General features: G+C 38.8%; 1 protein-coding gene, 1 long non-coding RNA gene and 1 pseudogene across 7 annotated transcripts in view; 1 reads left to right on the forward strand and 2 right to left on the reverse strand.

Moving 5' to 3' along the window:
* The window catches only part of LOC111737889, a 91,448-nt gene extending 88,386 nt beyond the window's left edge, over nucleotides 1-3,062 (forward strand). For both annotated transcript variants that reach the window (XR_002779610.1, XR_002779611.1), the window contains 2 exons: nucleotides 143-278; nucleotides 2,567-3,062. This is a non-coding gene — a long non-coding RNA (uncharacterized LOC111737889). The remainder of the gene's footprint in view (nucleotides 1-142; nucleotides 279-2,566) is intronic.
* STON2 (stonin 2) overlaps nucleotides 1-15,813 on the reverse strand; it is a 114,492-nt gene that overhangs the window by 59,651 nt on the left and 39,028 nt on the right. For all 5 annotated transcript variants that reach the window (XM_011357110.2, XM_011357112.2, XM_011357109.2 and 2 more), the window contains exon 4: nucleotides 5,349-5,546. In XM_011357110.2, the coding sequence (XP_011355412.1) occupies nucleotides 5,349-5,546 (198 nt within the window). The remainder of the gene's footprint in view (nucleotides 1-5,348; nucleotides 5,547-15,813) is intronic.
* On the reverse strand, nucleotides 6,210-6,328 carry LOC111737920 (annotated as a pseudogene).

Below are 15,813 nucleotides of genomic sequence, written 5' to 3' on the forward strand. Positions count from 1 at the left end.
AATCTTTGTAGACTCGAGTACTTGGGACCAAGGTATTTTGAAGTTTTCTTTTTTCCTGAGGTGGGAGGCAAGGGCATAATGCTGATACATGTGGCTAAAAAAAGGAGATATAACTAAAAACATTCATTGGCCACCACCTCAGGTCCAGGCATTGCGCTGGAGACCAGACCATGGGGACAAAGCAAATATGAAAACATCACTGTTGCCCTGGAGGACCCGAGTTTGGTAGGAGACAGATGACTTCCAGGCGAAGAACACTCCATCCAAAGGTCAAATAGGTGTTACGGGGACCCTGATCTAGAGCAAAACTCAGGAAACAACCTGCTCAGGGTTGTAGCTAGGGGGAAAAGAATTTTAAATAAGTTGACTTATTTTTGTCTTCCAAGCAAAATATACTCAAGGTAAAAAAAAAAAATCTTAAAATACAAATATGTCTCAAAAACAAAAAGGATCCCCTATAACGCCATTATGCGCAATGATAATTAGTTTACTGGAAATCTGGGCCCCTGGATCTAGTCTATGCTCTTCTAGCTGCATCAGGATTATGACAAAACAGGCAACAGAGAAGTAATGTGCACCATCTTGAAAAGACACATACAGCCCCGGTGATGATCTCTTTTATCATCCTTAACCAATAATGACTGAGTAAACTTTCTTGTTACAAAAATTGGGATCTGGAGTCCATAGCTTTCTACTCAGCATAAACACTTGTTTTTGAGAAGGGGAAAAAAAAAAAAAAGAGTACAAAATCCCTGGGGATATCCTACTGCTCTGGCAGAATTCCGCTGTGATCAGTTAAATGCAAATGAATCAAGAACATCTGGCTTGCATTTGTTTTAAAGCCCATGAGGGTTTATATACAAAGAAAGTTTGGCAAAATGCAGATTCTTTAATTTACAATTAAAAAAAAAAAAAAGGTCAAAAGGTGTAGCAGAGCCTGTGACAAAGTAAGGCTAACTTTGTAAATCCAGGAAAGTTTGTCAAAATATTCTTTTCTGGTTTCTCTGGTTTCCCAACACTTTAGCAATGGCATGCACTTCTAAGTCAAATGTGCCAATTTATGTATATTTGGGTTCCTGTACCAGGTGACCAGGTAGGAAATGTGGGTTAAAGAAGACTAAATTTACTTATATGTGTATATAAATATATATGTGTGTGTGTGTCTGTGTGTGTGCGCACACACATAAAGTATAAATTATACATAAATGTAGAAATACACATATATCCACCCATCCAAATAATTACAGGTATTTTCAAAGTCTTTAATAAGCTAACAGACGCTATGAAACTTCAACAGAGGGGACACAGTATGACCTAACACACTGGCCCCCAGCATCCTGGTTTTTCTTGGGCTGCTGTATGGGACACACTTGGGAGAAATGCTGAACTCTTAAACCCAAATGAAATACAGATGTCTGGGATGCAGATGACTCACCGCATACAATCTCATTCCTTTCATTCATGGATCCATTCAACAAACAATTATTAAACACCTGCTATGTGTTTCACCCAGTGTTGTTGTTCCTTGCTTTGTATATATGCCTGGGCATGCTAACCCCATGCTTAAATCTACAATTTCTTGTGCTTAAAAAGAAACCGAAATGGAAGCCGAACACTTAATAGTAGCTTGTGTCACTGTAAACATTTCTATGTTTTCTCTTTCCTAGTTGCAATGAACTTCAAAGGCTTATTTTTATTCCCCTGACCCTTTTGTTGTTTATCCACCTATGTAAAACTAGTGGCATTACAGGGCTACCCTGCAGGGTGTGCCTGTCATCTAGGGAAAGGGGGCCCTGGGGACATAGGAGGTGAGAGAGGAAGCCAGTGTTATCAGGGAACTTGCCTATTTCCAGTTCTGTCCTTTGCTCAGGAGAGCTGAACTCCAGAGCAAACGTCAACACTGCTCTCCAGCTTTGCCCCACTCTATGATTCAGCCAAGGTAAGGAGATTTGTTTGCCTTGCTCCTCCTAATTATCCCCTTTGTGAGAAAATAAGAAAATATAGTCTGTCCCTCCACAATTATGCTGGGAATCGGGATTGCCCAGTGGGGCTGCCAGGTCCCTGCCTGCCTCAGATGATGGGAGGCTGCGGCTCGGTGCCTCTAGTATGGAGTGATGGGGCCAAGGTAAACAGCCTGGGCCTGGGCCTCCATAATCCCTCTCCACACAGGTGAATCACGGAGCATCTGCCCCAGTGGCTTCCTCACACAGCACGCTGCCAGGGAAAGCCCAGGCCAGCTGGGCCAGCTAGGCTGAGAGAGTTCCTCTTCACCCCTTACTTCTCTCTACAATGCTAAAAGGCATGGTGGTGAACGTGGGGGGCAGATAAATGGCAACAGTCTCCCAAAGCAGCTCCCTCAAAGACCCACAGGCCTCTGCATTTACCCATGGCTCACTGCTGAGAACTGCAAAGCCCTTCTCGGATCCCATCCCACCACACATGTAGTTTACAGTCCTCTTTAGGGCAAGAAAGGAGTCGGCAGTAATTATAATTATCCTCATGTCCCATATAAAAGAGAAATGAGGCGCAGAGCTATTAAGTTAGGAATTTTCTTTTATTCCTACAGCGCTTGGCACTGTACAAGGCACCTTCCCTCACGCCTTGTAGCCCCACCCGTGCAGGATACTCAACCAAGAGGAAAGGAAGCTCTGGGGAGATGACATGCCTGGAGGAAATAGACAGATGAGAGTCTGCTCCATAGCCTCAGGGGGATTCAGTTCACCCTGACTGAACCACTCAGCCTTGAAGGAGGGCTCTCCCAGAGATGGGCCCCATCGACCAGTCCCACAGACACATCAGACCCGATGACAACTGACAAGACAGGCCTGTGAAAGAAGCTGAAGGAGAATTTTCCCAACTTCCTCAAGGACAGTGACAAAACAAAGTTTCTTTGAAGAAAAAGGCAAGAATAAGGGTGAGAAGATTCAGTTTTCTGAGTTTCTGTCCTTGGTAGGGGACATACCCATGGCTACCATGCTCAGAGCCACACAGCGATGCCCTATTCTATGGAAGCTTCAGTTTTAAAAAAACAAACAAACAAAAACAGAGACAATAAGACATGATTTGTGTGTGTGTGTGTGTCTGTCTGTCTGTCTGTCCAAGTTTAGTTTTATGAGAAAACACACACAATTGCAAGAGAAATGGGGAGTGGCTGAGGCTGAGTGCATTTAATAATCCTCACTGGGAGAGGGTTGAAAACTTTGTGATACATTCCCTAAACCTGTAAATCAGAGATTCAGATGGAAATGATCAAAAAGTAGGGGCTGGGGTTGGGGGGGTTGTCACTTATCACAAGGCTACAGACAGATAGGGAGGATTCTGAGCCCCAGGGTGGTGAATCTGGGAGGTGGAACCCTGCGAAAGGCAGCCAAGACAGGCGGGGTCTGTCAGACACCAGTTTCTGGGCGGGCCCTGCTCCCTTCTCAAGTTCTGGGCATGGAGGGATAGCGGCAGTTGGTTCAGTGGAACCCTGGAGAACCCAGTGTGGGCAAGCCCATTTATACTCTTTGGTGGGAAATTCCTGCCAGCCTTGCCCTTTGCTGCCCTGTGTCCCTCAGCCCCTGTGGCATTTTACAAAGGTTTATTCGATGAAATGGATGTCCCTAAAAAGTTTGAAAGATAAAATCTTCAACATACAAAGAATCATGTAAGGTGTTCTCCCCGCCATCCCCACCCCCACTCCCCGTAAGTGCAGTGACATTTGCCATGGATTTACAGGTTTGGGTTTCCAGTCCATGAGTGACACTATTCATTTCCTCCTGGGTGCTGTTTGCCACTTCATTAAGCTGCCATAAGGCGAATCACACTGACTTTGCTGTGAAAGTACCAAGGCTTTCTATGGGTGGAGTTTGGGGAATTTAGCTATTTCTCAACTATGCCTGTTTTCCCCTAAAAATAAAACTATCAAACTAAAAAAATATTTTTAATAAACAAAAGTTAGGAAAAGGTACAAGGCACTGCCACAGGCCTGCAGCCGAGTGGAAGACAGAGAGTCACTTGGCTGGAGAACTCTCCAATGTGTAAAGAATCTTTCAAGTTCTCAATAGCTCAATTGAAAGTTCTTATAAATTCCCCACTGCTAGAGTAGATGGATAAATGCCAGGTTTAGAAGTATTTGGTCATTCTCCTAAACCTTGTTTTTCCTTATCCTCCTTCTACCCTGGAATCCAAGATGAGTTAAAGGCTTTTCAAAGACAAAACTCCACCCTGATTACACAGGTCAGGATGTTCAGAAAGAGCCTGATGGGGTTCCCACGGCTGGGGCTGCTTCCAGAAATGCTCCCCACAGTGGAAATGGGGTGGGGGGAATATTTCAGACACTGACCGGATCATCGGCCATGGAGATCAACCAGAATTGAGAGAGTGTCTGTGAAAACAAAATGCTGTAAAGAACTGCAGCTTGTGAAGAGAGAGACTGTGATAAACTAGGATTCCTTGCAATATTATCAAATATCAAACTAAATCCTGTCTGAACCCTTTCGTCTGCAAGAGAGATCTCTCTCCTTGTAGAACGTCCCCAATAGCACACAGTACGAGGGCGAATGTTAGTTACCCAAGTTTGAAAAATGATCCAGAAACAAATTCCTAAACAACATTTTTGAGAAGGAAAAACAAATTATTCTTGGACATGCTGGGTAATTCCAGGCACAGAGAAACTACCAGAAACTCCATTATTTTCAGAAGAAAACAATCTCTTGGGCAAAATAACCAAAACACCAAGAACACACAACATGTTTGCAATGTTGTCCTAACCCGTACTGTGGTGCTTGTTGACAAGCCCATATGCCACCTGCAAAGCCAGCCAGCAGTTCATCCTACACCTACGGGAAACTTAATGAATAAACCACAGGATGTTAGAGACTGATGTATAGCTCAATTCAGGCACGATAGAATAAACATAACTGCAAAATGATTTGTAGCCTAGACACAGTGGCTGAGTCCTGATTTTCATTCTGTTTCACATAACATTTACTTTTTTCTCTGCTAAAATCTCTCTTGCTGAAGAAGAAAGATGTGTGGGTGGCAGGATAACAGATTCAGCCTTGTGCATATTTCATATAGTTAGTTATCCAAGGAGAAACTGAATTGACAGGGAACAGGACTTGTACCGAACCCTCAGAAAATAACACATTAAGACAGACTGTCAAATGGTTTCCCAATATTAATCATCTACCAACCAATCAACCAATCTGTATACATGCTTTTTTCCAATGCAATTTTTAACCACTCAGGATTCTAGCTTTTTAACTGGATGACTACGTCTGATCTCATTCTGCAGAGATTTTAAGAGTGGCAACAGGTCACCAAAAGTGATTTGCAAAGCCCTCTGGCTTGGTGCTCCGTCTTACCAGTCGAGTCAGCCCCAGAGGCCCTGCCACTCATCTGCTCCTCTGCGCCAATGAGCTGCAGGTCTGTGTACGAGGGGCCACAACTAGGACTACTGGTGTCTTCAGAATGTGTGGTCCAGCTGCTCTCAGAGGTCAGCGGGCATCTCCCCAGGGAGTTGAAGGAAGGGCACGTCCAGCATGGCATGGTCAATGGTAGGCCTGGAGATAGACCAAAAACCAAAAACATACAATATAAATGGGTGTATTTTGTTTATCTTTGTGTTTGTCTTACTTTCATGTTACTCAGATCCTATGAAATCTAAAAAGGCACACAGGCAAGGCAGTATAGGCAGTATCACTCATGATACTGACAGGGACCCCACTGTGAGTCAGTACCAAAATCATTACTACTCATGACCCTCAAATCAAAAATAAATCTTACTAATGTTCCTAATTTGTCCAGTTTATTGCCTTCCACAAGGTTTCTCTATGGTATTACATAAGAATCTTATTGCAAATTTCAGTACTGAAAATGAGAGCTGAAAATAGTGTGGACAGGGAAGGAAGAATAAGAAAGAAACTGGGATTTATTGAGTACCCATGACATGTCAGACACTTTACAAATGCTATCTCATCCCAGCTATCCTGAGAAATAAGCAGTAGTCTTATTTTACACAATAGGAAACAGACTCAGAGAAGTTAGGTAGCTTGTTCAAGAAGATCAAGTCAGTTCTCCTGGCTGGAAAATCAAAATTATAGAGTTAGATTAAGACATAGGAAGGGAACATTGAGATTTAAGAGGGAAGAAAGAATAAATAGCTGTATTTGTAACATGGTATAAATATAAAACTACAGAGAATTTATTTTATTTTATTTTTTAAATGCCTACAGCACCTGGTATTCCTAAGTGGTCTCTCATCCAAGTACTAACCAGGCCCGACCATGCTTAGCTTCCGAGATCAGATGAGATCGGGCACATTCAGGGTGGCATGGCAATAGACTAAAACTACAGAGAATTTTCACTCCGTATTTTCTCAGGCATTTACAAGGCATATAGGTGGTTTCTATCTGGAGTGCTCATGGTTCACCCCCACCAAAGCGGGGGGGGGGGGGGGGGGGAGGGCGGGGCGGGGGATGAGGAGAGGTCCAGGCCAGGGGTTCTATGGAAAGTAACCTCACAGGGTAATCTGATCATAAGTTCCTAACTAGGTGGGTCAAGGTGGGTAGTGACGCCCCAGGCAGGTAACTTCTTTAGTAAAGGTTTATCTTTGCCTTACACAAGCTCTGTCCATAGTTTCTGGGCATCTAGGTTAAAACATCTTTGAAAAGACTCTTTTCAAACCCCTCCTTCTAAATTTCCACCGCCCTCAAGAGAGCACATAATCTTGTTATCTATCCTGTAATCTCATTCCCGCCTAGCTTTCTCCCACCTTCAAGTAATCTTCCTTACATTTCCTCCTTAATTCCAAGTGCATAAAAGAAGCTGCAAACTGTCATTTTTTGGAAGCCTTTTTCTCAGTCTGTTAAGATCTTGCTTCCAGGTGTATCCTCTATTTGGCTCAAATAACTTATTATAAAAATTCTCTATAAGTTTGAACATTCTTACATCAACAGATGAAGCAAAATAACATTATTTAAAATACAATACGCGGTGAGCCAGAAAGTAAAGAATTCTTAGAGGCCAAATGAAACCTCAAACCCAGAAATGGTAAGCAGAGCACACAACTTGATTTTCACACCCTGACAACTGTGAATAAACTAGGAAGAAATTTGAGTTGGAATTTTAAAAATCTTGTAAAGAATGCAAAGGGGCGGCGGTGTGGGGGGGGGTGGCGGGGGGGGGGGGGACGAGGGTAAACCCAAGATGGGAAATCTAACAGATTTGATGCATAAAGCTAGAATTCTGAGCAGCCTCAGTCAAAGGGTAAACTTGAAATAACCCCCAAGCCCAAGCTGGGGATAAGAAAAAAGAATTATCTGCCTTAAGCCTGGGTGCAGGGTAGAGAGAAAAAAACCTGAGAATTTATAACCACAAGCTGTCCCACATAGGGGTTTGCACCTAAAACCAGTTGTGTGGTCTGAAAAGCCTCCAGTCTGAGAATTTCGTTCAAGTATTTCCAGGTTGGTAGTGGCCTCAGGCACCTGGGAAAAGCAAATACTAATCCTTTCTGGAGAAAGATACTTTAAAACCAGCCTTCTCAGAATGTTCCTAAGTTGATGTGCATGTGGTTTTAAAAAAAATCATAAATAAATAAATCATTAAATATATAAGCAATCAAGTTACTATGAACAACAGCCAGAGAGCCAGCAAGGTGTGTGGGGTAAAGGAGAGGGGGTATTGGGAAGGGGCAGGGTGCGATGGAGGAAGCAGACAGACTCAAACCTGCAAAGAATTTAGACACTAGAATTATTAAGCAGAAAATGTAAGTGTTTAACATGTTTAAAGAAACAAGAATAAAAGAAAGTGAAAACATGAGAAAGGGGCACATAGAATTGTAAAAGAACTAAATGAACTTCTGGAAAAGAAAAAATACTACTACAAATACAAAACTGGACAGCATAGAGAGATAAAGAGTTGAAAATATGAAAGAGAAATTAAAAGCAGGGAGGAAAGAGAAGGCGAACATTTTGAAAAAATGCTGGCTAAGAATTTCCCAGAATTTATGAAAGATTTTATTTGTCAGATTAGAAATCTCAAGGTATTGCAAACAGGGTAACAACTCCACAAGTAGACATCAAAACTATATAAGACCAAGGACAAAGAGAAGATCTTAAATAAGATTACTTTCAAAGAAATTAGACTGACTACCACCTTCTCAACAGCAAGAGAAACCAAAGCACAATTCAATGCACTGACAGAAAATAATGATCAAACAGGACTGTATACTCAGTAGAGATCTTCAAAGAGCAAGAGTAAAATAAAGACAGTTTAGAGAAACAAAAACAATAAACCGATCTAAAGAAGGAAGAAAAGGTGAGGAAAAGAAACATAAGATAGAAATAAAACTGTATCAGTATTTGATAATAAACATAAATGGAATAAATGTGCTAGCTAAAAGAAAAGACTGTCAGGATGAATAAGCAAGTGAAATCCAAAATCCTGGTTACAAAAGACACACCTAAAATATAAAGATTCATTGATGATGAAAGTAAAGGGATGGGAAAGCCATACAAGATAAATTATTAATAAAAAAAACTATATATTATAAACTATAGATAAACTTTAAAGTAAAAAGCATCATCAGAGAGCGGATTAAAACAAAATGGTGAACATTTCAAATCATCAAAAATATGTAATAATTATTATAAATTTTTATATACTTAATAATATAGTCTCGAAGTTATTAATATAAAAATTGACAGAACTACAGAAAGCAAGAAATATTCATCATCATAATAGGAGATATAAAGACATATCTCTCTCAGTAACTGACAGATCGAGCAGGCAAAAAAAAATAAACAAGGAAATGGAAGATATATAAACAATGAACAGATCTAATGGTCATAATAGTTATCTGTGTTCATGGTGTGTTTGATACCAATTTTCTGACGTTTGTTAAAATTTTCTTCATGCCATAGTATGTGGTCACTTGTCATACAAGTTCTAGGTGTGATTATGAAGAATATGCATTCTTCACCTGTGGAGTGCAGTGTTCTATATATCTATTTATCTAAAAAAGGCAATCTGAAAATTTTAGAAAATAAGCATTCTTCTAAATAATTCATCAGTCAAAGAAGGAATCACAATGAATATTAGAAAATATTCAGAACCAAACAATAATGAAATTACTATATGAAAACTTTAAGAATGCAGGTAAGGTAGGTGAGTTAAAAGGGGTCAAATATTTGGTGACAGAAAGAAATCTAACTATGGGAGGTGAACACACCTGAAATGTAAATATATATATGCCTTACTGTTAAAATGTATAGCTGAAACACACTGGATTTCGTTAAGGAACGTCACCATAAAAAAAAATTAATTAAAAAAAAAAAGAATGCCAGTAAGAAGTATTATCAGGGAAAGTTGATTGCTTCCATTAGAAAAGAACTTAAATGTAATACGATAAACTTCCAATTTATCAAGTTACAAATGGATGAGCAAAATAACCAAAAAATGTTAGAAAAAAGGAAATAATAAGCATAAAAGCATAAATTGTTGAAAAATTTTAAAACATACATAGGCAAATAATTCTTTGAGAAAACTAATAGGATTGAAAAACTGTTGAGAAAAATCTAGGAAAAAAGAGCACAAATAACATTAAGAATGGAAAAGGGTACAAATTACAAATGTTATCTATAAAAAGGAAGCAAGGAAGAAAAATAACGGATGTCTTTACACCAATACATTTGAAACAGAGATAAAACAGAACTATAGAAGACTTCGGAAAATATAACGTTTCAAAACTGATTCAAGAAGCAAATTAAAAACCTTACCATCCAATAACCATGAAATAAAATTAATCAGACCTTAAAACCTTCCCATAAGGAAAATGTCAGGCCAGATGGTTTTATGGAAAAGTTCTACCAAACTTTAAAGGAAAAAAATATTTCAATCTTCCATTAACTCTTCCAGAGTACAGAAAAGGAAGGATCCCTCACCAACTCATCCTATGAGGTTAGCATTTCCTGACATCAAAACCCGACAAAGTGTACCTTATTCACACTTATATTCTCCAATATGAGAATTACAGATGAATCTCAATCATGGACATAGATAGAAAAACCCCAAACAAATCATTATCAAAGAGAATCTAGTGATCTATGAAAAGGATGACTACAACCATGTCTAAATTGTGTTTAGCTAATGAATGAAAGGTTGTTTTAACACATTGTGTCTCAACCTTTTTTCATTATTGCCTCTCTAAAGAGCCTATCACACATATTTTCCCTCTAACCACCCTCTCCCCCTTGAATTCCATTCCTCCACCCAGTAGAATACCACAACCAGAAAATTAACGTTAACATAATCCACCAGTCTTCTTCCTACTTCCCCAGTTTTATATGTACCCCATGTGTATTTAGTTCTATATAATGGTACCAATTTTTAGGTTTGTATAGTCTCCACCACAGTCAAGATACAGAACAGTTCCATTGCCACAGGATCCTTCGTGTTACCCTTTTATACCCACTCCCACCTCTTCCCCTCATACCCTATCCCTAACCCCTGGGAACCACTAATTTGTTTTCCACGTCTGCCATTTTGTCTTTTCAAGAATGCTATATAAATAGAATTACGCAGCCTATAACCTTTTAGGACTGGCTTTTATTACTCAGCATAATGCCTTGAGAACCAGTCAAGGGGTTGAATATATCAACATTTCATTCCTTTTTATTGCTGAGCAGTATTCCATGGTATGAATATGACAAAGTCTAACCATCCACCTGTCAAAGGACGTCTGGGTTGTTTCAGGTTCTTAACTATTATGAATAAAAGTGCTATGAATATTTGTGTACAATCTTTTATGAACATAAGTTTCCAATTTTCACTGTTGGATTTTGAGGTTTCTTTATATAGTCTAGATACTTGTGCTTTGTTGGATATGTGGTTTGCAAATATTTTCTCCCAGTATATAAATTGTCTCTTTATCCTCTTAACAGGGTCTTTTGCAAAGTAAAAATTTTTTAATTTTAATGATGTCCAATCTATCAATTCTCCTTGAATGTTAATACCACAGATATATGTCTATTACATACTGTATATGTACATAGCTATACTGTACACATAAAAAGAAAAATATTTCTTTGCCCCTCCACTACTTTTAGCACCCCTGCCAGTAATACCAACCTGTTGAGAATGCATGGGTTAACATTACAAAAGCAATTCATGTAATTCACCATAATAATACATTAAAAGGATAAAAATAATATTATCATAATAGATATGGAAAAAGCACTGAATAAACTTTAATATCTATTTCTGGTAGTAACTTTTGGTGAGCTAGAAACAGAAGAGGCTCCCTAAACCTAGTAGAGGTAACCCCAAAACCCTACAGTAAACAGCACTCAAGACTGGAAAACTTTCTCTTGGGAAACCAGATCAAGATGACGGTGCCCATTACACCCACTCTAATCAACATCATATTTGTGATCAGAGTCTTTACGGTAAGGCAGGAAGTGAAAAGGAGTGAAAAAAACAAAACTCACTATGTGCAGATAATATTTTTGTTTACATAAAATAACCAAAGACTCTAAAGATAAATTATCAAAGTAATAATTTTAAGGTACTGTGATTTTTTTAAAATCAATATACAAATGAATTGTAATTCTGAAAACCAGCAAAAAATATTTAGAAAATTAAACTTAAAACAAGATAGCATTTATAATAGCAACAAAAAATATAAAGCATATATAGTAATAAACCTAATATAAGATGTATAGGGCCTCAGAGGAGATAATTCTAAAGTATGTTAACAGACCACAGAGAAGACCTAAATAAATGGAGAAATACACTGTATCTAGGGATTAAAAGATGTAATGTTGTAAAGATGGTATTTCTCCCCAAAATGGTTTATAGATTTATTGCATTCTCAATCAAAATCCTAGCATGATTTTTCCCTCATATTAATGAACAGATTCACACTATTAGATATGAATAAAATAGAATTTTTAATAATATAAATATATTTAAAGTAAATAAAAGAATACTGAGAACATACTATGTGGAAAAATACACAATTAGACTTCTTCATATCATAGAGAAAAATCAATCCTAAATGGAATGAATGTCAAAGTGTGAAAAGCTACACAAAAAATACTTCAGAAGACATATATGTTTCTAAATCTGCTCGTGACTTCGGGATAGAGGAAGATCTTCTTTACCAGAACACAGAAAGCACTAAGCATAAAAAAATTTTAATTTCATATCACTAAAATTAAGAACTTTCCATCAAATGACACCCTGAAGAGAGTAAAAAGACCATCCACAGGGTAGGAGATAATATCTGCCATACATCATATCAGCAAGGAACTCTTAGAAATTAGTATTTAAAGGGGAGAGACCCTAACAAAAATATGAATAGCCATTTTATGAAAGGGAAAAACCCAAATAGAAAAAGATGCTCAACCTCATTAATCTAGAAAATGCTTTCTAGTAATCTAGAAAACGCAAATAAAAACCATATGAGATACCATTCGTCTCCTCACTTCCCTTCCTCCCTGCCTCCCCATGACAAAAATTTAAAAATATGGCAATCCCAAGTGTCGATGAGGAAGGGGAGCTGCAGCATCTTTTCGATATGGCTGACAGGAGAGTAAATTGGTGTCTTCTGATAAAGCTGAAGATAAGCACATTCTACTGAGCAGCCATTCCCCATCAACTTTTTCATACAAAAGAACCATGTGCGCATGTTCACCAGGATTTATGCGAAGAATATTCACAGATAAAATGAATGTGCAAAGCAGCACATTTTTAATTGCCAAAAAGAAGCAGCAATTCAAATATCCATCAATAATAGAAGGCATAAATGAATTGTGGTATAATATAATGAGATTTACAGCAATAAAAAATAAAGGAACTACAGCTACATGTAATAACATGGAAAAAAATCTCATATAATGTTGTGTTAAAGGATCAAGCAAGCCATGGATTATTTTATTTACATAAAATTCAAAACATAGTGGAATTCAATTATATCATTCTCAATGCACATATAAGTAGGAAAGCTGTTAAGAAAAGTAATGCAATTATTTCATAAAACCCAGGAAAGTGGTGATCTAGAAGGGAGGGAAGGAGATGTCTGGAAGGAGGAGGGAAACATGGGGGCTTCTGGATGATTAATTCCATTTATTACACTGGGTGGTGGGTTGTACTATTGTTCTTTATAACATTCATTTAAAATGTTTCTTTTATTAAAAAATAAAAATTTAATATATATTTAAAAAATATAACTTAATATGCATTTAAAATGTTCCTTAAAATAATAAAGTTTATTAACACCACATATCAAAAGGCTCCAATTACTCAGCAAGGAAGCTATTTTAATTATTTATATTTTCACATTAGATTCTACATTTCTTAGATAAAACTCCAGTATTGCCCTTGAAAGAGAAACTAAAAAAGTAATGAAGCTGGGAGAGGCAGTCTCTACATGTAACAAACTGTTCTAATTTGGTTTAATATACTTTATTTATCCACTTAGAAATCTTGGATGAGTCATTTTATTTAGGTTCTGAATTGAATGTCTTCTGGCCACAAAATCAGTTTAAGTATTGAGCCTGAACTCTTTTCTCAGAGGCCAGACCTTTGATAGCTGGGCCACATAGCAACAGGTTACTGTCATCATGGTGTTTCCAAGCTACAACCATCCAGCAAAGAAAAATAAAAAATAAAAAAGATAGAAATCTGCCTCTCCTCCTCTCCTATGAGATTGTGTGTAAGGATACTGGATCCAGACTGCCTGGTTCACATCCTGGATCCCTGGATCCTGGGGCAAGTTACCTGATCCATCTGTTCTTATGAGGTTTCGCCTGTAAAATGGAGCTAAAAATAGTACCACCTCATAAGGGGATTAGGTTAGTAATGACAAAGGACTTGTAAAAGTGCTCAGCATAAATGAAGTACTCAAAAAGGGTTAAGTGGTAGCCATTATTTCCACACATGTCCCAATCTACCTGGAATCTCCACTCAGATCTCTAACTTTACAAGTCTGAATTCAAGTTCCTGTTACCCCTTCTCCACCAGATCCTTCGTCGATTCAGGTGCTCAGAACAAAACCATCCAGTCATCCTTGATTCTTCTCGCATTTGGTCTATCACTTGTCAGTCCTCCCTTCTGAATACATCTGGAATCCAACCACTTCCCACCATCTCCAAGCTACCACCCTGGTCTCAGCCACCATCCTCTCCCGCCTGGATCACTGCAATGGCTTCCCTCCTGGTCTTCCTGCTTCTCTGCTTGTCCTCCTCTCAATCTGTCCTCAACAATTTTAAGAGAATTACCTGTTAAAACTTAATTCGGATCATACCACACCTCTACTCAAAAAACCCTCCGACAGTTTCCCACCTCACTCACAGTAAACGTCAAAGTCCTCACCATTCTCTGCCGGGATCAGGCAGTCTGAGTCCCCACCACCGCTCTGCCTGGGTCCCCCTATTCTTCCCAATTCTTTCCACTCCAGTCACACACCAGGCACACAGTCACCTTCCAGAGACTCCTCACTTGCAGTTCCTTCCATCTGGAAGGCTCCTTACCCAATTTCTGCAAGGTCACTCCTTAACTTCTCTAAAGTCTTCACTCAAAAGCTACCGCAGAGTCACTCCCTGATCTTATGTAAAATTTCACATCCTCCCTACTCATTTTTTGCCTCATTTTTCTCTCCTTCCTACTTAAATCATCTAACACACTTACACTGTACCTACTTTTTTATTATATTTCTGGTATGGCTCACCCAGCAGAAGGTATATTCCATGAGGCAGGAATAATCTGCTGAATCCCCAGTGCCTTGAAGTGACTGGCACATAGTGGAGTGACAAAGCACCATTAGTTGAATGAATAATAAACGTACAAGATGTCAGTTGAAATAACATAGCGAAAATAATACTTTTCTTTTTATCTTTGGGATCCTGGGTAGATTAAAAATTTAAATACTTATACTTTGATGTCATGTCCTTTATTTATACTTTGATGTCTACTCACTTGGGCTATAGGATTTTCCCCCAACATTGTGAACATGCTCACCCGTGAATACAAAATAGATCAAATTCCAGTTCTCATTATGGCTCCCCTGCTATTTCACAGTTGGCCTTGAAAAGCGGCTGTCCCAGGACAGGTTCAGAGGAGCACATCCCCACCCTAGAAGGCTGTGCTGGTGACCCTTGGCCCAACTGTTAAGTCAGCTCAGCTTGTGGAGAGCAGGGACTGTGGCCGACTTTCTCATAATTGCTTTCCCAGAACCTAAATGTGTGTTGCATGAATGAACTAGTTAATTAACACATGCTTGGGTAGTTTACTGTATTTTGTGACCCACACTGTGGGTGGGATAGACCATAAAGCCTGCCTGGGTGAGCTAGCACATTCTCTGGAGGAGGAGAATATTGGAGTTTTACTAAAATATTTTGAGGCTCCTTTTAGATAACTGGAAAAGCCATCTTTGAGAGCCCCCCATGGTATGATGGTAGCTTCAGATCCAACAAAAATATCATGGACAGTTTTAAGTGTGCTTTTTAAGGCAGCCCCCAGGGAAAAATACATGTATGCGTGTTTGTGCATGTATATGTATGTAGGTATATACACATAAGTGTGTTATGTGTATGCTATGCCTTTGTGTATGTGTATCTATGTATATGTATGTGGTATGAGTATCATATGTGTGTTTGCATTGTGTGTATAACAATGAGAAATCAAAAACTAACAATAATAGTCAGCTAATAAGAAAAAGGAGCGATGGAGAAGAGGCTGGCCTACTTTCCTTGACTACTGTGTTAAAAAAAAAAGTCCACTTCACTGAGGAAGCCATCCTTCAAGTCCTACCTAACAGCTCACCGGCCC

Source organism: Pteropus vampyrus, unplaced genomic scaffold (genome assembly GCF_000151845.1).
Source record: "Pteropus vampyrus isolate Shadow unplaced genomic scaffold, Pvam_2.0 Scaffold32, whole genome shotgun sequence".
Lineage (NCBI taxonomy): Eukaryota > Metazoa > Chordata > Mammalia > Chiroptera > Pteropodidae > Pteropus > Pteropus vampyrus.